General features: G+C 36.1%; 1 protein-coding gene across 2 annotated transcripts in view; it reads right to left on the bottom strand.

The window, feature by feature from the left end:
- The window catches only part of LOC127965608 (STE20/SPS1-related proline-alanine-rich protein kinase-like), a 53060-nt gene that overhangs the window by 11426 nt on the left and 19031 nt on the right, over positions 1–22603 (bottom strand). For both annotated transcript variants that reach the window (XM_052566476.1, XM_052566477.1), the window contains 4 exons: positions 19509–19631; positions 18255–18284; positions 17004–17060; positions 14979–15040 (listed from right to left, as the gene is read on the bottom strand). In XM_052566476.1, coding sequence (XP_052422436.1) covers positions 14979–15040; positions 17004–17060; positions 18255–18284; positions 19509–19631 — 272 coding nt within the window. The remainder of the gene's footprint in view (positions 1–14978; positions 15041–17003; positions 17061–18254; positions 18285–19508; positions 19632–22603) is intronic.

The raw sequence follows: 22603 nt of genomic DNA, 5'->3' as shown, positions 1-22603 counted from the left end.
CAAATAATATGCACACATGCATTTAAGCAGGAGAGACGACTGAAGTCACAGGAAGTGCACACAGCTCACAGGAAGTAGGTGTACACTCTGGGAGAAAAGTGTTGTGTCAAGAACATGTCCCGGTCACATTTCATGCATTTTAAAGCTAACTTCAGCACAGTTTTTTGGGGGGTTGTTCTAAAAGTACGGAGCTTCACACTGCCTTCTAAGAAACCTTCATTTGGGATTCACATTCATCCTTCGCAAAGAAGACAATCCTATAATGGACTGTGAAAAATCCACTCACAAAGAAATTAGTGTAGGATTTACTTGGAAGCAATTTTCCCTCAGAAACTGGTCACTAGTAAATTTCACAATAATTAGAATTAAATGGTAAATTCAGTTAAACAATGTTTTAAAGAAGAAAGAGAATATATACATACATATATATATATACATATATATATATATATATATATATATATATATATATATATATATATATATATGAAGTTCAGCACATAAGTTACACTTATAGTGGCAGATTTGAATGGTTTGTTCAAATAAATATATATCTATCGTATAAATATATATGTTTATTTAACCATTTAATTATTTTATATAATATATTATATATCAAGATATATCCATATTTAATAATAAAAATGTAATAAAAAATATATATAAAAAACATAATTGTTATTATATTTATTAATGTATTATTATTTTTAATTCTTTCTTAGTGAAAAATGGTGATTTGGAAGGTAATTAGACTTTAAGATCTGAATCTACAACCAAATTAACAGTGTCATAATCTACTTAACTATATTCAAAATATAAACAAAAACGCCTCGGTTACATACGTAACCCTCGTTCCCTGATGGAGGGAACGGAGACGTTATGTCGAATGACATATGGGGTCTCACTTGGGAGGCCAATCATCTCTGAATTTAAGAGAAAACGCCAATGAAAATTGACTAGTGGATTAACATACCTGAGCCACTCCCCGTGCCAACGGGTATAAATAGGGCGACAGGTGCATTCACTCATTAGGTTTTACACTGAGGAGCCAAGAACGTGTCCCGGCAACAGCGAATGGTTCAAGGTTGTGGCATGGGGACATAACGTCTCCGTTCCCTCCATCAGGGAATGAAGGTTACATACGTAACCAAGACTTTCCCTATCTGTCGGTCACTACGAGTTATGTCGAACGACATATGGGGTCCTATGGAAAACGCCACAACCTGAACATCGTCACAACCCTGTGGCGCTGCAATTGTCGACAAGCCCTGGTGTGCCACAAAAGCTACGCTTAAGCTCGTAACCTTCCCAAAGCCCCAGCGCAAATTCACTGACCTTGGTACCGAAGGGGCCAAAGGGTGAGTACATCGCTGCTGGGGAAGGCCACGCTGCTGTTCCGCCTACATAAAGTTAATGGAAGGGATTTCAACCTTCAGAAGAAGATTGCTTCAAATCTTCCCTATTTGTTCTTTCAGCTGGCAAGACAATGGGGAAGCGAGCCTTAGGAAAAGGTCGCTACGGAGACCACATCCTACCCGTAGGGAGGTGACATGTGGATATACTGATGTGGACTGACCCAGGGGGCAGTACTAAATATGGAAGGGGTCTCTGAGGCAGGTCCTACCATGGAGTAGGGATGGAACGGCTGCCGGAAGAGACTGACAGAACGGGTCTGTCAAGGGAAGACACGGGTTTGCCAAGAGGGAAACCTTACCATGGAAGAATACACATATGGGATTACCCGTAGGGAACCAAGCCATATGAACACCTAGCCCAGTACAGGGGCTGACCGGAACTCCGGGCATGCTAACGCCAGCACTGGGCCTGGCAACAGACTGCTCCGCCAAGCCTGACTGCCAAGGGTGCTGGAGGATGCTCGACCAGGGTACGCCAACTGGGGAACTCTACTGGGAGAAGAAAGGCGCTCACATCCCCGCGTTAGTGGGAATGGTGCAGCAAGCTTGACACCGAGCCAGCCCTTCCCGCCAATTACCTGTTACCCAACACATGGGAAGAAACTGGCTCTACACGGAGGTTGTAAAACCTCGCAAAGGTGTTAGGTGTTGCCCAGCCCGCAGCTCGACAGATGTCTGCCAGAGAGGCAGGGCCTCTTAGTCGACTTCCTTGAGGACTTCGCAGCCGGGAGTGACACGGGGGTGCCGCTGTCCTGCGCGGGGCTCGACGTGCCTGCCTCGAAGAACTCTCAGCATGGGGTGGAGCTGGTGTGGAGGACGCAGGGGGGCGCCCACGGTGACGAGCAGGCTGAGGCGCTGCCCGCGACGGAATGGTGGCAACCGGAGGAACACGTCGGGGCAAGATGTGTTGGATGGCCTCAGTCTGCTTTTGCACCGCCGAGAACTGCAGGGCAAAGTCCTCGACAGTGTCGCTGAACAGGCCTGCCTGGGAGATGGGAGCATAGAGAAAGCGGGCTTTGTCCATGTCCTTCATCTCAGCCAGGTTCAGCCAGAGATGCCGCTCCTGGACCACCAGCATGGACATTGCCTTCCCGAGGGACCGCGCCGTGACCTTCGTGGCCCGTAAGGCGAAGTCAGTCGCCGTGCGCAGCTCCTGCATCAACCCCGGGTCGGTACCACCCTCGTGCATTGCTTTGAGCGCCTTGGCTTGGTGTACCTGCAGGTTAGCCATGGCATGCAGGGCGGAAGCAGCCTGGCTGCCCCACCATCGAAGGTGGTGAGGATGGAAGAGGGAGACGAGCGGCTTCTAGCCGTGAAAGGGGCCGTCCACGACTTCGTCACCTCTTCATGCACCTCCAGGAAGAAAGGCACCGGAGCAGAACGAAGTTGTGAGCCGCGTCCCACACCGAGAAACCAATCATCCAGCCACGAGGCAGTAGACGCATGAATCATCCACAAGCGCAGCCTCAGCGTGTTGGACACTCAGACACTGCAGACAATGCTCGTGACCATTAACCGAAGACAGGAAACGACCGCATCCAGAAGGAGACGGACTTAACGGCATCTTGAAAAAGACGCGAATCGTCCGTGATTTGCTCTTTTAGGAACTGTCTCTTTTAGCCGAAGCGCCCAGGGGAACATTGGCCTCCCAAGTGAGACCCCATATGTCGTTCGACATAACTCGTAGTGACCGACAGATAGGTAACAACTGTTATTAGAATTGTACATATATAATATTTATCAAACAATGTAACAATGAAATATTTTGACTATTTCTATACTATTAATATTACAGTACTTATATTATAATATATACTAATATTTTGTATTAGTTTTATGTATATATTCAGCTTTCAGTTGTGTTCAATTCAGTTTTAATTCTGTTATCCTCATTCTCTGTCATTTTTATTTGTTTCTGTTTAATATTTATTATTATCATATAATATTTTATATATGCAGTACTATATTTTAATTTGTTTCAGCTAGCAATAACAAAACTGCCCTCAATGTCTATAGTGGTTACAACCCAGATATATACATGGACTACACTATGATGTGCTGTGAAAGTGTAAAACTTGCCTTAACCAGTTTGATCCTGATGCTGCGTTTACTGGACACATACAAGCGGTTTGATTTTACAAAAGGTGAAGACTGGACATTGGCGAGCGGTGTGTGTGGGTTCTGCTCCAGAGCTCCAGCTGTGCTATTGAGCCCAGTGGATGTATTTAGCAGATTGACACTTGCATTAGCCTCATTTTCTCTAGTACTAGATTATAACGACAGCAATCATCAGCGGTGTCGCTCTCCACCCCTCCGTCTCTCTCCTGCTCTCAAGGAGGTCACTTAACAGATCGTCAGAGGAATGGGATCTTACTCTCGATGAATATACCAACAGCAAATTTAGGAGGTTTATATATCCAGTCCCACATTATGATGCATGGTGGGTTGTCAATGGCACGGTGGACCTTGAAGACTAAAAAGGATTTTAAAAAGCTAAACCATCATGCTGGCAGTGATAAATCCGTTATGGAGCTAATAAAATGCAGTCTGTAGGGGTGTGAAGTAATCTTGGCGGGGAGATGGGATAAAACCTGATTTTTCCAGTGATTTTAATGCTTTCTCTTTTTTTGTGTATCCTTCTCCTATGCCTTGTTACACTTTTGTCATCTAATTTCAAGACTGATATTATCACATTGATATCACTCTACTGCTTTCTACCCAATACTATAGAAACATAAACAGTATCAGTTTGTGTGTGTGAGTGTATGTGTGTGTGTGAGTGTGAACATAACACAATCTGTGTGTATTTTAAGGTTCATAAAACTTAAATCAGTATCATTATCAAATCAAATCAATATATATATGGTATATGAGGATTAAACATGCACCTGCATTATTATTACAAATTATTTATTGATTTATAAAATTCAATTAAATTAAACAAATTTACAATTTGGAAAGATTAAAATACGGGATTAGTTTCCACTGTTATGCTGATGATACTCAACTATTTATCTAAATATTTTAGGGTGGATATTTTTTAAACACGATATGGATTTTGACATATCCTATATATCGATATATTGTTTATATTTAATTCTGATTCCGCCGCTTTGCTTGTTTGTCTTCTCTGTGCTGTGCTCGCCCCCGCTCGCTCGACCCCCACCTCCTTGCTTTAGTCCCCCCTCCCCTCGCGTGTACAGAACTAATCAAAAAAAAAAAAAAGTCTCAATAAAAAGGACACATGGCTCCATTATATGGAGATACTTCGGTTTTCAGACGTCGGGCGAACAGCAGGCAGATTTCTACTGTATGGCCCAATGATTTCCACAATGCAGAATTCAGTCATAAAAACGGAATTCACAGTTTAACGCGGAATGGCACGGAATTTGTCAAATTTTGAATTAATTAATCAAAAGTAGGTCATGCACTTACATCAAATCACCATATGGACTAATATCTAGAAATATTAAGCCGTAAAGGTCTATTTAAATGTGAATCCTGCGTGTCTGTGTTAACGAATGGCGCACAAGCGAGTCTTCATTCATTAAACACACGGAAGCGCGCGTGACGCTCGTGGTGATTTCAGCTTCTGTCATCTCACTAAATCAAGACGTAAACGCATGAAGAACATCTCCAGAACTGCTCTGAGAGTCACTTCATGAGCATCTGACTGTTTGATTTGAATAAAACATATATCACATCATAGTATCACATACTGTAACGGTTTGTCAAAATACAAGTATTTGCCAGAAATCTATTTCTATTGTTCAGCAGAATGTACATAGCCCACTACTACTACTGCTATTAAAAAGAAACTAACATCATTTTTAAAGGAATAATCACACAACATTTCTTCCATGTTTTATTTTTAATAGTAAATCCCCTTTATTCACCAAAAAATTAAGTTTGCTTAATTTTAAATAATTAAAAGATAAATTAAATGAATGTTTTATGCCTTCATTTGATAACCAGAAAAATTAATTTCTGAAGGGAAAAAAACATTTCACATAAGGCTATTGTAAGAATTTGTGTAGAATTTTTAAGAACTAATTAAGTTGTTTTTATCCATTTAAATAATTACACATGCTAAAACACAGAATTAGGTAACAATAAAACATATGGTGAAGAAAAAAATGAAACGTTTCATAGGGCCCTAAACATGTAATATTTGGTATATTTGTTTTTGCAGTAGTTTTTGGGGGGTTATTTTTCCTGTAAAGATATCGAGATAAATATCGTATATCGAGATATAGCAAAATATATCGAGATATATTTTTTGCTCCATATCGCCCAGCCCTATTACCAGGTCAAGAAATGATGATCATATTACCCCAATTTTACAGTCTCTGCACTGGCTATCTATTAAATTATTACACTAATTATCTATTAATTACACGAATTATGTCTCTATTTGTTTCTCTGTTTTTTGCCGTGACTAGGATGTCTTTGATTGATTTTTCCATACATTTCTGCCACATGTACAGTCAACACTGATAAGAAACTACTAAATATATTGTAGAAACTTATTTTTTTTGTAATTAAGTTTAATATAGTATAATATAATTCAGTCATTCTGTAAGGCCTGCAGTTGTTATCCAGGCAATCAATCCCGAGAGAGCTGCGAGGCATGGAAAGCCCTCATACTTGACACTTGTCTCCTGCTGGCTCGAGGTGATACTTTCACCCTGTGGCCAGAGGAAATCAACCCCCCGCTGCTGTTTTCTCACTTCTCTGCTCATGGGAGCCTCCGGTTCTCATCTAACTGATCTGATATCCCTCATTTCCCTCAGGAGACGTCAGCTCCACAACCACTTGACTGCATAAGGCCTTAACAACCAAACAAACAGGGTGAGCTTCAAGAAAACTATCAAGAACATGCATGGGTTTCATGTCAGCACCAAATTCACAAGGAAAAATAAGGAATTTTATTTGGCTCAAACAAATAAATGCATTTATGATGATACGCATTGTGGCATTATTTCCGTGACAATTAAGCACTGCTTAACACAATTATCATTATCATCACCAGTGCAAAAAAAATAGTATTAAAACATTATAGCATTTTTTTGCCTTTTATTTATGCTTAATTTATTTTATGAAAAAAAAAATTAATTATATATGAATAAACAAATATTATCAAGATTATATGTGTGTTTGTGTGTGTTACAAAAAGTTACAATAAAAATAGCTTGGTAATAATCCAGTCAAACTCTTTATATCTAATGCATTATAAAATTAGTTATCTCAAGAGTAATTGTAACCTCAGCTATAGTAAATCATAATACTTATCTTTTCATTGTTACTTACTGTATTTAGAAAATATGAGGCATTAAAACATGCCACAGAACTAACTTTGGACAAGGAAAACTAACAAGGAATCTGAAAAAAAAAGTATAATGCATTTTATCTTTGGTTACAGTTATTTATGAGAATATGAAATGCATTAAAATATACATTATAAATCTTTTTACAATGCATAATACGTAAAGGCTTCTGGAAATGTACATATTCTCCACAATAATCATCATCAATGCAAAACACAAAACAAAATAACAAAAACTACTTTAAGTACCTAACAGCATGTTTTGCATTTTACTTACAGTTATTTAAATTGTATTTAAAAAAATATTTACAAAAAAAAATGGTGTAATTGTCATGAAAATAATAATATAATGTATTTTATAGATGTAACAATAATGTAAAATATCTTGGTAACACTTCACTAAGCCTTCATATATAATGTATAAAAAGGATAATGTACATGAAAGTATTTTTAACACATTGATCTGCATTGTTACAGATTTAGCAAGTATTACTAAAACAGGATTATTAACCAATTTCAGTTGCCAATGCATTTTAACTTTGGTTACAGTTATTTATGAAAAGACAAAATGCATTAAAATTGTACATTTATGAATCTCTTTATAATGCATTATACATAAAGGATTCTTGATGTATAATGTGTGCTGTCTTAAATGTGCCAAAATTAAAATTTTCTTAATGCAAAACATAACACTTATTTATTGGTTTGAAGTGTTGTCAAGAGATTCAACAAAACAAAATAACCAACCAGCAGTCAGCCATGATTAACCTATTACATAAGTGTGACTGTCTGATGATTGTGAAATCAGCGTGATGAAGTGAGTAATATTCGCCTGGACATGACTCAAGTCTTGTGAGTGCACAACATCTGAAAAATTATAATTCAAAAACATTCTTAATTTTTCATTTGAAAAACTTTTATTGAGGAAAAAATACTGAGTGCACCTCAGTTAAGAACAATTAGTTTAACTTAAGAACCATTTACGTTTTTTCCCCTCTGTGCACTTTATTTTCCTCTAAAGAGCTGCTAACTAATGAGAGTAGGACTTTAATTGAGGGAGGTAATTTAATTCAAAGTCCTTCTCTAATGAGGTTTCACTCTGTTCAGTTCTGTCTGGTCTGAAAAATGAGATAGTAGCCTCACAAATCAAAAGGTTTCAAGCTGAGTTTGCTAAAGATGACCCTAAATTACAAAGACAGATCACTTTAAGACAGACACGGAAAAACAGAGTGTGCAATATGCAAATTATAGCAGACTGTAAAACTTTTCCTGATAAATTCTGCATAAAGTGTGCTTTGGATCAAGACTGATGTCTCCCAATCTCTACAGCATCAATCTGCATTTTTGATTCCTGTACTTTTTAAGTGATTAGACTCATAATTTTGACCCACCAGATTAAATTTTAAAAATCCTATAGACTTCTATATACTCTTGGAATGTATATGTAACTGCTCATAGGACAATTTCTGTGTCACGAAATTAAAATTCAATATTAATGACTGTTTTCATACAGGTTTCCTGAACACCTTTCACTAGCTAGGACCATGCCACAAACAAGCTATGAAACTGTTAACTGAACAGAGAGTAGAAAGAGGACGAAGGGAACGAGGGAATGGGATGATGGTCAGGTTGATCAAGGCATAGCATATATTTAGGTCATCCGGTGCCACAAGGATGCCCTGTTTCTACGTGTATTTAGCTTTGATTTGAAATAAAACAGTGCCTCCTTGTGGTGCGGAGTACACAAGAGCATACGCAGCATACGGTGAAATGGAGTGACACAGAGGAGACTGTTGACAAAGGAATTATTGAACAAAGTCGTTATTTTAGTTTTCTTTGCTTACAAAAAGTGTTCCCGTCGCTTCATATAACCCAGATTGCACGTCTGATGGCAGATGGACTATTCTGATGACGACTTTTCATACCTTTTCTGGACCTTGACACTGTTATTTACTTGGCAGTCAATGGGACAGTCTCAAACCTCCACGTTTTCTTCCAAAATATCTTAAATTGTGTTCCGAAGACGAACAGAGATTTTAAGGGTTTGGGGGTAAGTGATTAATGACAAAATTTTCATTTTAGGGTGGGAGTATCCCTTTAACTATATCATATGACACAAATACAGTATAAGGCGAAACTCATACAGGGCATTTAAGAGAATTTTATTCATACAACGGCATTCTATAGGCTACATCACACAGTGAGTTGTTTATCACCATTCAAAAGTATTACATTATTTTAACACATTATTTATTTCCAATTCAACAAGTAATTAGTTTAATTAAAATGTTAAATCGATATTATTCTAATATATACAGATGCTATATGCTATGTACAATGAAGCCCTGATGCGAGTGCAGGACCAGACTGCCTGTCAGAAAAACACTATTTAACCCACTGAATTCACAACTGTGAAACACAGCTAAATGTAATTCACTCTCCATAAAGAGGCCTGAGCACCGAGCATCAAATCGAACGCAGCCTCCCGCTTCTGGAGCTTCTTTACCCACTAGTGGCGCGTAAAGAGCTTTGAGTAAGACTCCTGCAAAGTCGCAAGGCAGGGACAAATCCGTATCATATTCCGGCACAAAGGCTGTCAGAGATGATCGGTCAAACGCCTCATTGTTGGGTAATGGGAGCTGACAGGACTGAGCTGAAACCATTGAGCGTGATCTGAGCCAGAGCGACATTAGAAATGCCTTCACAGCCAGCAGGTCGGATAACAACACCACTAGTTGATTAAATGTGTGTGAAGACTACACATATGAGGTTCAGCGTTCCTCTGGTGCCATTATCTCAGATCCACTACAGCTTACAAAGAGAGAGTCTATCACTCACAATTATTCTAACTAGAGAATAAAACCAAAACGCGTCCACTCGGAGTAAGTGGACATTAGCTGCAATAAAGTAGAAGAAAGAATGCTTGCAGAAAAATACGTAAGAGAAATCGATATACAGTACATGTTGAAGATGATACTAAAATAAACACTAAAAAGAAATGTAATCATGTTTCTACAGCATCGGAAAAATGAAGTACTGACTGCTTACAAATCTGCATTTGAGTTTGTTTAAAAGCACAAAATGGCCATCTTAGCAGACACTTTTTATGTAAATGATTACAGTTTTTCTCAGTCGCTTTGGTGCATTTGTCAAATCAGAAATGAAATTCTCAAAACTACTTGTACAACCTCCACATCATCTAGTCACTTGTGCACATCATAAAACCAGTTTCTCATTCTTTTGAACAAGTTGCGATTGCGATTTTGTACATTCATTCAATTGATTACGCACATTTATCTGCGGTTTCCTACATTATCAGTTACTAATGTTGCTCAAAATGTATTGAGAACGTAGATGATAAACCAAGGATAAACCATTTCTCTGAAACAGCTCAAAGGTTCATCTCATGGATCTTCAGTTGGAAAGCATATAATGTATAGACAGAGGACAACACAAGAGTTACAAATTCTGACATTGGACTTATTTAATTTATTTTCATCTTTGTGCCCATACATATTTTCCCTTTTCTATATCACAATGACATTGTAAAGGTTTTTTGTAATTTTTTTTGTTTTGTTTTTTTGGTCATACCACTAGTAAAAGTATAACTTGGAATTCTATCCAGTCTCTTTCAGTCAATATCCCACATACAGTAATGTGTACTCTTGTAATGGATATATGGCATGCATAAGCATATGGCATACTGTTTAATACAGTAACTGTCATCCAGACTGTGCACTGTTATATCGACAAATTGACTAAGCATTTTGACTATCTTGTTTGTGTATAATTACACAAGGACTTGCATTCTGATGGCACTGATATGTTTATCGACAGAAATACTTGCTTTTGATAGATGAACTAAAGATTTTGAGTAAGTTACAGGCTTTTGCAGGTAATCCATCATGTGGTGCTGTTTGTACGAATTGTTTTGAGAAATGCACTTACTTTTTTTGCAAATATTAAGGATGAATCGAGAAATGCACCAAAGCAACCGAGAAAAACTGTAAATACAGTACATGCTTTTCAAATGCTGCATCTTAGGATCAGACCCTACAGTGTAGATGGATGGATGGATGGATGGATGGATAGATAGATAGATTGATGCAGTATCCAGTTTTTTTCTTTTCTTTTCCCAACATCAAGATGCTCAGGATTGTTAAATCCAGTCTTGTGTTCTCTCAGATTAAAACTAAGAGTCTGGCCTGAGAGTCAAGCAGCAGGAACAGAGAGTAATGCTGGACTTTAGCATTCATTTACATGTCAAGGTTAGAATAATTACACCTCCCTTGAGCTCTCGCTCCACTTGGCCTGTTTCTAGAAAGAAAGGGTTTTGTGCACTGGATAGGGGGTCTAGGGAACATATGGAAGTGTGAGTGTGTGTGTGTTTTGTGCTCTATAATGAAGTGTTGGGTGCTGTTATCACATCATCCCAGACCCTATTACACACACGGGAGCGAGAACAGCTTCTGTGCTGAGAAACTTTCTCAGACAAACTCTACCGCATTATCTCAAAGGAGAATGCATGACAAGAAGAGTCTTTGGGGCTAGTTTATATCAATAATATATGTGCATGATTGCAAAAGCAAATCAGAAACACAATATCGTCCATTCTAATCTCTATTTTAAAATGTGTCCTTCTATAATAAAGCAAAAAGCCATGAGAGGCCGTTCACTGCAGTTTAGCATGGTATAAAAAAAAATGCAATTGTCTTAAAGGGACAGTTCACACAAAAAATTAAATTGTGTGATCATTTATGCACCCTCTTGTCATTTTCAGCATCATTAATCCAGTCATGTCACATGTCCTTCAGAAATCATTCTAACATGCTGATTTGCTGCTCAGGAAACATTTCTTATTATTATCAATGTTGATAACTTTTGTGGAAACAGTGACAAATTATTCTTCGGGTCCTTTGATGAATTATTATTATTTATTTTTTTTAAAAGAACATCGCTTATTAAAGTCTTTTCTGTCCTTTTTGATCAGTTTAAAGTATTAAAAAAGTAGAAACAAAACTTTTGTATGTAAACAAGTACATTATTTTAAACATATATCAAACATATGCAATCTATATTTTTGTTCAACAGATCATTATTAAAATGTAAAAAAAAAAATGTCCTTAAACATTTAGAATTGATTTCATAAATGAAATGAATGCAGATCTGTTTAATGTTAACAAGCAACAGAGCAACGTAAATACAGAATGTGCATCACAGGTGAAAGAAACTCATCCAATCAGGATTTAGAAAACGAACAATGTGGGATTTTTAATAAGTATTTGCTTGCACAGCTTTCATCTTTCTCACTGGCGTTTACTCATATGACACTGAAGAGAAATGAAGAGGATCTAAATTCAGAGCAATATCTAGAAATCCATGCTCTCTCTGGAGAATTCCTCCCTCGCTCTCGCCCTTCTCTCCAAGTCACTCCACACATCACTTATTATCTTATCAAACACAGACATTTTTCTGTCTGTCAGCTGAATCCCAATAAACCCCAGATTTATAGACTCGTGCCTCTGTATACCTCATGATGAGATCCCGACATTTCACACTGTGTTTCAATTTGAAAGAAAATCGAAATATCAGGAAAATAACGTAGTAACTTTCCTTGCTAAACAAGCCACCACTGTGATGCCAGCCAGTAATCCAGCACTTTCATATTTTACCATAAAGGAATCGTTCACCCAACGATCAAAATTAGCTGGAAATGTACTCATCCTCAGGCCATACAAGATGTACATTAGATGAGTTTGTCTAATCATCGCAACAGATTTGGAGAAATGTACATCACATCACTTCTTCACCAATGGATGTTCTGCAGTGAATGGGTGCCGTCGGAATGAGAGATAAAAACATCATAATAATCCACAACAATCTTGTCAATTTATAAATGTCTTGGAAGAGAAAAGCTGCATGTTTATAAGAAACAAATCCATCAAGGCATTTTAACATTTAGCCGTCTGCAACATAAAGCAATGCTTTATCTGCACATTTTTCTCTCCTGATTCAGACAAGATGATTTTTTTTTTTTTTACTCTTGAAAGCAATATTACAGTATAAATCGAGAAATAGCATTATAGCCAGAAGTCACTGTTTAAAGTAAAAAAAGTGGTAGCTTTTCATTTCACAAGATATTAACTGATGGACTGGAGTGGTGTGGATGTGTTTTTATCAGCAGTTTGGACTCGTTCTGACGGCACCCATTCACTGCAGAGGATCCACTGGTGCGCAAATGATGTAATGATAAATTTACACAAATCTGATGAAGAAATAAACTCATCAATATATTGGTTGGCCTGAGGGTGACTGAATTTCTTTCCATTTATTTATTCATTTATTTTAGTTTTGGGTGAACTATTCCTTTATTCTGCTGATTTAGACAATATCACGTGCAAACATTTCCAGTGCACTGAATCTGTAGATTAAGTCAAGCGTTATTCAGGTCCAACCTTTTCACACAGCCAAACAAAGACCCAACTGAAATCCATTTCATAATGGAGCCAATTATTCAGATCATCCTGGGTCAATCTCAGCTTCGGACAGGTTCATAAGAGAATGTTTGCATACGGCTTTACCGGTGCGTTCATTGATTCACTTGCGTGTATTTACATCAAGAACTATTTGCAGAGTTAATTAAAGCCTTTCGTCTCTGTTCTCCTGCATCTCTCTCTCTGTGATGAGGGTTAGATGTCCGTTTTTGGCACAGAATCAAAGTTGACTAGAAGTTTCAATGCAGAAATTTCACACACTTCTCTGTCATTCCAAACTGAGGCTGTTGAGGATAATTGGTTGAAAGACAAAGATTTCAATGCAGTGGTTAGTTGTGAACATGCCGGTGAACCGTACAACCTGTAGACCTTTCTCCTGTGCTGATTCTGTGCGAAAAACCTGAGTATTGCTAGATTTAAAAGGGAAATGTGATGAACAGAGTACTGCACTCTCACTGGTAACTAAAAGCATAATTAAGACAGCAGCTAAATATTTAGCCCTTTATGGAAGAAAAGTTCTTTTGCTACGTTGGTTTACTGCTACTGTACAAACTGTATATCCTATGGCCCTTCACCAACCCTACCCCTAACCCTAACCCTCACAGGAAACTTTGTGCATTTTTACTTTCTCAGAAAACCTCATTCTGTATGATTTCTAAGCGTTTTGAAAAATGGGGACATGGGTTACGTCCTCATAAGTCACCCTCTCCTTGTAATACCTGTGTCATACCCATGTCATTATACAGAGTTGTGTCCTGATATGTCACAAAAACAAGAACACACACACACACACTCATTTTATAAACTCAATTTATAAAAATGAGCCCGCTGACCCCGCATACCATGTGTCATTTCCTGGATGATCCACGACTGTTGTAATCTTTTATGATAGTTTTTCACGAGTCCCTTGTTTGTCCTGTACAGTTCAGCTGAAAAATCCTCCAGCTCCTGCACAGTCTTTGGTTTTCCAGCATCTTCTGCATATTTGAACCCTTTCCAACACAATTTTGAAATCCATCTTTTAACACTGAGGACAATTGAGGGACATAACTATTACAACAAGTGAAAATGTACTGATGCTCAAGAAGGCCACACAGCGCATTAATACATTTGCCATTAAAGTAACACCAAAAACTGCTTCAAATGAACTATGAAAATTAGAATAATCTTATACAAGCTGCAATCCATGTCTTCTTGGTTAAAATGAACGGAGACTACCTCGTGTTTTTTTAGATTGGCGTCTGTGCAATCAACAACTGAAGAATGAACTCAAGTCCTTGCTTATGTTTTTATGTTTAATCAATAAACTGCTTCACAATGCAAGTTGGCTGAAGTTTCTATTTTCTGCCAATCTTAAATGAGACACCACGACTGGTTTTGTCAAGCACTCGCTTCAACTTTTCTGGCCTTAGACGTGATCTGAGAACAGATTGAGGTCTGTCTTTTGCATGGGCTCAAATGAAAATTCAGGCAGGAGAATGCAAACAGGAGGTCAGGGTTAAAGGACCTCTTCCCACGCTAACCCAGGGCGAATGAGAAAATGCATTAACATGATGTACTTCAACATGAGGCAAGAGACAGAGTGAAAGAGATTGTTTAAAAAGAGACACACTCTTCTTCCAGCACCACACACACACACACTATACTACCTGGCCACTTTATACAGACGACATGCCGCTCTTTCCAGATGAAAGTAGCACAAAAAGGGATGAAACAGAAAGAAACTGCAATGAGGATGCTCACCTTAACCTCAGGACCATGTTCACCGCTCCCTGAGCGCTCGAGGGTTTCTCCAACGATTTAACCTGTACACAAACACACAACATGATGGTTAGTTGCTTGCTTTTGCAGAAGTGTTCTTGATGTTGAGGTTAAAAGATCGTTACACAGCACGCGCCGCTGCTTACGGTCTTGAGGAAATCAGGGTTTTACTGGAGATAAATATATTATAACTGAACCAAGGCAGAGAAATACTGAAGCTAACGGTGTCAAAGTCTAATTAGCATATAAGAACATAAACACACATTTAACACAAAATATTGGTACTATACCATGTTATCAGTCAAAATCACCAATCTTTTCATTTATTTTAATTTGATAATGGATATCTATATTGGCCAGTATTGGATACTGAATTTTGCATGCCTTTATTTTTAAATTTAGATTACCTTTGAAGCCATTTAATGCTCACTAAACATCAGTGTTGTATTATCCAATATAAAACTAAAAATACATAAATAAAGTGTTCCATTAATTGAAATAAAAGGAAAAAAAAACTTATAACTTAAAAACCCAAATAGTCTGGCAGTTAACTGATATTTAAGATAAGTAAAAAAATAAAATAAAATAAAAATTAAGATATTAGATTAAATTTAATGGAGAAATAAAATGATGCATAATAGAGCACAATAGTATATATATTTATAAAAATAATAAAAAAGTCAAAATCCCATAACAAAATTACTAAAAATAAAAAACTAAAATAAAAACACTATTTTTATTTATATATATATATATATAGCTATACTATTATATATTTTTTAAATATTTTAAATCAGGTTTTATTTTTTATTTGTATTTAATAATATATATATATATATATATATATATATATATATATATATATATATATATATATATATATATATATATATATATATATATATATATATATATATAGCTATACTATTATATATTTTTTAAATATTTTAAATCAGGTTTTATTTTTTATTTGTATTTAATAATATATATATATATATATATATATATATATATATATATATATATATATATATATATATATATATATATATATTATTAAATACAATGCTAAAAGCAATAGTTAAAGAAGAAAAAAAAACATCTTAAGCAAATCTTAAAATGAATATGCATTTTTCATACAGTATATTATAATGTCATGATGCAAACATGTACTTAAAAATATTGTTAGATTTTTTTCATTCACTATTGCAAAATAGTATTTAAATTTAAATTTTAACATTTTAATATTAGCCATGTTTTAATTATTAACCATAACAAAAGTGTATTATTGGTGCATGTTTTGATTTTAATAAACTAATCTATTTATTTGATGTTATTTTATTATTATCAATATTATTGATGCTTAAATTCTGATGTTAATCAAAATTTTTGCCCATTTGATCAACATTTTTAAACAATGCATCAGGGTTATATTATCAATAACTAAAATTAAACTAGAACTTAAAAGTTGAAGAACTGGAAAAACTAACCGCAAATAAATAAACACTAAAACTGAACTAAAATAAATTAAACCTAAACAGTAATGTTTAAAAAAAAAAATAAAAAATTGAAAACTTTAGAAATTCCTAGAATTTAAACTAAAATTAAAACGAAAAATAAAAAATAAAACCTGATTTAAAATATTTAAAAAATATATAATAGTTTAGCAATGCTCTGGTATAGTACTGCCTTCTTCACAAAGGATAAATGCAACTGAAAGTAGCTGCAGTCTTTGTGTCTGAGACGCAGCTCTGGTGTATTAAAATGTTCACTACGCAGGTGGCTCTCTAGGTTTCGGAACCAGAGACTCTTTTCCAGATGCTGCACCAGGCATCCACTCTCACTCTTTATTTGAAATATAAAAGTTGAATCGGCTCCCTCAAGGCCAGTTGGCCCCCAGGGTCCTGTCCAGACCGCCCAGAGACCAGCCGCCTCACAGCACAGAGCATCAGTGCCACCGAATCAAGACAAATCACAGCAACACTGTCAGCGCCGGCCGGGCCTCACCTGGGGATGCTGAATGGACAGGTCCTCTAGCGGGAGACTGTTAGCGTTCACTTCACCCTGCAGAGGAAAAATGGAGTGCTTAAGAGCAAAGGAAGGCACAGAAAGACATCTCTCCACCCCTCACTGTTTCTTTTCATTCCCTTCAAGGACGCTCCTTCAGCGGCTGGGGAAATGGGTTTTCTACAAGCTCAAAGGCTGAGCTAAAAGTCATGGCGTTTGGTAATCCAATGGGAGAAAATATGCTATGTGCACACAGACAGTAGGAAATAAGATCTGTGTTTGTCCTGCTTAATTGCTATTTGTCCAATACGGTCGAATAGGCCACACTTGTTAATTATTTAATACGCAGTTTATTAGGCAAACAGAGCAATCCCTCGATACTCTCAATTAAATGATCAAACGATACTGCAGTCGTTAATTAAATCTATTCACAGCCGAACACAGTCAGTCAAGCCCCCTGTGTCTCAGATCATATTTACAGCATTTACAGTTTACTAGGATTTCAAGCCGGAGCGCACATCCAAAGACAACATGAAATAGAAATTATGACCTATTTTATTTACGTAATATCGCATACAACTCTGCTTTTTCGAAAGATTTTCAATGTTTTGGAGAGAAGTCTCATCGAGGCTGCATTAATTTGATCGAAAATATAGTAAAAAAAAGCGTAATATTGTGAAAGAACAGTATTCATTTGAAACAGAAATGTTTTGTAGTATCACAAATGCCTTTAAAGGGGGTCATATAATTGTCTTTGGAGTGTAACAAGCTCTCGGTGCATAAAGAAGATCGGTAAAGTTGTAAAGACTAAAGACTCAAATCCAAAGAGATATTCTTTATCAAAGTTAAGACTCGTCCATGCCCTCCTAAAACGGCTCATGTCAGGGAGATTCTGTGTGTTTCATTCTTCTAATACAAATAATAGTGTAAATTATATATCAGAAAGATTTTTATAAATGCTGCAACCACTAAAACCATAACTAAATATGTATTTGTCTCCTGGTCAACATTAAGCAGCCGAAAAAGTAAATTGTTTCAGAAACAGTGCAAGTTTGGATGAAAGACAAGCATTACTGTCCTTGCAGTGATGAATCATTCACATTAAACTGGTAATGTGCATTATGTAAAGTAAAGAGGGTCAGTTTTGATTTCATGTTGACACACTCAAAGCAGCGATGCATGACCCCACACAGCTAATAAAAAAAAAACACACAGTTCTGAAAGGTAAAAGAGAGAATGACTGTAACTTACATGCTGATTTTCGTCTTTGACCCTGCGTGACTGCAAAAGCAATAAAGAGACCGGATTCAATTATGTTCTAGCTCTCACACAAAGTACGACAGACAGATGTAGCTATTTGTGTGGGTGTGCAATCAGCACTTGCTCATTTGCATTCCATAATAAACAATAAACAAAAGAACAACGTCTCCAGCTTCATTAGCAGACGCTGATTTGGGGACGCTTCGCTTCGGGGGCTCTGATTGTTCCTTCCTGTCGGAGACGCTTAAGCATTATATATTCCACATTTCTGAGAGAAAAAGACCCCTCGGCTTTGATCAAATGGTGTGCGTCACCTGTGTGGTACAGGCAGAGTGTTTATGATAAAATATTAAGAGAGCTCGAGGTGTGCTGCTCGGCTTTACATCAGAGAAGGTGCAGTCGTTCAGATCTCACATGTGGGTTAAATGCAGAAACATACCGAAGGCACTCTTTACACAGCAAGGTCCAAAAGTCTGAGACCACTAGTGAAAATATTTTTCAACAGAATGCATTACATCTTCTGAAAACAAATATATATACATTGCTTCCGAAGGTGTAGAACATTATGTTAATTATATCTAAATATTTTTGAAAAATATTTATACATATATTGTTTTAGAAATAAACATGAATCAGTTTAATTTCAGTCTGTTCTTCACACAAATATATTGTATGACTTCAGAAGGTGTGGAATATACAGTTACTAATAAATAACAATTTATAATTAAACATATAATGCATATTATACATATATGTGACCCGGGACCACAAGACCAGTCATAAAGGTACATTTCTTGAAATTGAGACTTATACATCATCTGAAAGCTGAATAAATAAGCTTTCCACTGATGTATGGTTTATTAGGATCAGACAATATTTTGTCTACGTTTTGAAAATCTGGAATCTGAAGTAACAAAAAAATATAAATACTGAGAAAATTTGCATTTAAAATTATCCGAATGAATTCTTAGCAATGCATATTACTAGATCTAATATATTTCCGGTAGGGAATTTACAAAATATCCTCTTGGAACATGATCTTTACTTAATATCCTAATGATTTTTGGCATACATTTTTTTTTTGATAATTTTCACCCACACAGTGATTTTTCCTTCTGATTGCTACAAATATACCCCAGCGACTTAAGACTGCTTTTGTGCTCCAGGGTCACACATTTATAAATAAACCATTTTTGAAGGAACTATCTCTTTAAGAATGATGCTTCACATGAAGGCCACACTTACCCTTCTGTGATTGACAGCAGCGCTCCCCTCCTCACTAATCACATCCATCTCGTCATCACTCCACTCCCAGTCTCCATCCTCGGTCTTGTGCAGATGACCACTCGACCCTGGAACCCTTCTGACCTGCAGGAGTCAAAGGGACACCGTCAAACTCACAGCAGGGACTCCACACTTTCAGAGCAGACTTGGTGCTGATTCGTTTCCTCCATTTCCTCAATTTCTCTATGGAGGAAATGAATGGCATTTGTGCTTTCGGAAGCCTAGTGTTGTGCTCTACAGCGTCCCGCTTCGGAGTGTGTCCGATATAATCTGTGCTGATCTTACAGGGTTTATTTCTCTGGTTCAGTGAAGTGAGATTTAATTCATCGCCCGGCCCTAGCATCAACAAGACAGCCAGCTTTTATTGGAGACCTGCTCAGTGTCTGTAACCAGTGCTGAAATATTCCACTATCGGCTCTTTTCAGCAGAACACATCTTTGAAAGCATGCTTAAGTTTAATCTGGCCAACAAGATCTCAATGTGCATTGAATTACGGCAAATCAGGGGATCAGTTCAACTCCTGAAACCATGCAATTCTGCTCAACAACATCCCTAGATTCCTGTCATTTAGACAAGCCTTTTCTGAGTCTGGCAAGCTCTAATCTGATCGGCTGGCTTTACACAATTTCCAAGAATAAGGGCACACTGGTTTTACTATCCATCCCACAAGAAATCAGTTTACGTCTACAATGTACCAGGTCGACAAGATCAACACTGGTTACTTGCTAAAGTCAGCCAGGTTAGTGTCTTCAAAACTTTGAAAGATGCGTGTTAGCAGCACGTGAATTAGAGAACAATTATATAGAATTAGACCGAGCAGAATTTGTGTCTGTGAAACTTTTTTTTTTTTGTCAGCATGGTTTTATCCTTAAAAATTAATTCTTAAAATATATATTAATATTAAAAAAAATAAATGACAATTTTATGACAAAACTCCTTTTTTATGACAATGTTCTAATGAAAATTTTAACATTTCTTTTTGTATTCTATTTTTTTTTTTAGAAAAAGTCATTATTAAAAATATATTTTAAGAATAAAAATCTACATTTGTGTGTGTGTATATATATATATATATATATATATATATATATTTTTTTTTTTTTTTTTTTGTCATTGAAAAAAAAAATATATTACTTTTGGTACCAAATGATACACAAACATTTTTAAGCTAATTTGTGGTTTTTGTTCAATTTTTAGTTTTAATTGTGTCTGAATAGTATATCCTTGAACCGAATTCTTAAATATATATATTTGTATTGAAAATAATGCTTCTCATGACAGTTTTCAAAGTAATGTAAATTTGATAGAATCTAATATTAGGTATTATTTATATTCACAATATACAAATTTTAATGAATAATGAAAAAATACTAATATAATAATAATGTTTATCACAAAGTTCAAAGTTAATCAAAATTTTATTCATTTGTTTTTTTTTTTAATAATGATTACAAATACACCTATTTAAATAATAAAAATGTATATAACTTAAAAAAAAAATTAACTAAAAGATACTAAAAATAATAATGGTTCTCATGACAATTTTCTAAGAAATAGTAAACTTATCAACAAAAAAAAAAAAAAAATTAAATTAAATAAAATAATGTATCTCAGCTAGTCTCTTCTAGTCTATGTGTGAGGTTCAAAAGCCTGGTACTACACAAGAATATTAAGAGTTATAGCTAGTTCCATCCATTTATTTCCACAACCGGTGATAACTCTATCAAAAAGGCACAGAAGACCTTAAATCCTCTGTATGTCTGTGAAATATGAAGCACTAGACTGTACAGATCAGACAGCGTCCAGTCAATGACACTTTCTGAAGTTTGCTCTCTTCTGAGAGGCTACTGACAAAATCATATTGGCCTGATCGAGAAACATATCCATCCAGCCGCCCCGTCCTGACACAGACACACTGTCTTCCTGGAGATTTACTCTGCTTCCTGTTCAAGACGAGAGGTGAAACGTGGCACACACACACACACGTCTAAAGGCGAGAAGCATTAAGTAAGCGTTCTGCGACTGAGACAACATGTACCCATTTCCCAGCATCCCGGATCCTTCAAAAATAACACACAGACAAACAGAGCAGCAAATAAGCATCAGCGCATGATGACAAACTGCACCTGCGGGCTGTGTGCTTATGAATAACACGAGTGGGTCAGCGGCTCAGAGCGCTCAAACACACACACACACACTCATTTACAGACATCATGAGAGCTCCAACAGCCAGCAGTAAATTGCTCTCTTAGAAAACTGAATACGTAATCGAGTGTTGTGATGCAGACATTCAATTACTGAAACAAATCAATACAACGCTGAAAGAGAAAGACAAAAGAACATCTTTAGAAATAGTATTTAAAGGGGTAACTAAATGTATTCAGAAAATGTATTTCTCCATTTGTTATGTATAATTGTAGTTTTTTTAGGGCCATTGGCACAACTTATTTTATGACTTATCCTTATTATATATAGTGACTTTTAAAAGTCTGAGATCAGTAAGATTAAAAAAAAAAATACAGAAAATAAAGTAATTTAGTGAAATATTGTTGCTATTTAAAAGTTTGGGGTCAGTCTTTTTTTTCTTTTTTTGAGAAGTTAATACATTTATTCAGCAAGGATGTGTTACATGGATAAAAACTGATAGTAGAGACTTATATTGTTAGAAAAGATCTCTATTTGGAATAAATGGCATTCTTTTTACCTTTTTATTTAGAGATTTAAAGAAAAAAGTATCACCAAAAATAAAATATGAAGCATCACAACAGGTTCAATACTGATGATAAATGATTTCTGAAGAATCATGTGACACTGATGAATGCAGTAATGATGATGAAAATAAGAGAAATAAATAATATTTTAAAGTATAATAAAATAAGAAATCCACATTAGAAATTGGAATAATATTACTGTTTTTTTTTATAATATTCAGTTTTTTTATTATCAAATAAATACAGCCTTGATGATCATAAGAGACTCCATTAAAAAACAGGTAGGCCTATCCAAATTTATTCGTATAGCACTCTATTTATTTCACTTCATCTCTATTTCTGCTC

The sequence above is a fragment of the Carassius gibelio genome, chromosome B9, assembly GCF_023724105.1.
Source record: "Carassius gibelio isolate Cgi1373 ecotype wild population from Czech Republic chromosome B9, carGib1.2-hapl.c, whole genome shotgun sequence".
In the NCBI taxonomy this organism is placed as follows: domain Eukaryota; kingdom Metazoa; phylum Chordata; class Actinopteri; order Cypriniformes; family Cyprinidae; genus Carassius; species Carassius gibelio.
This window is presented reverse-complemented; position numbering and strand designations above follow the sequence as displayed.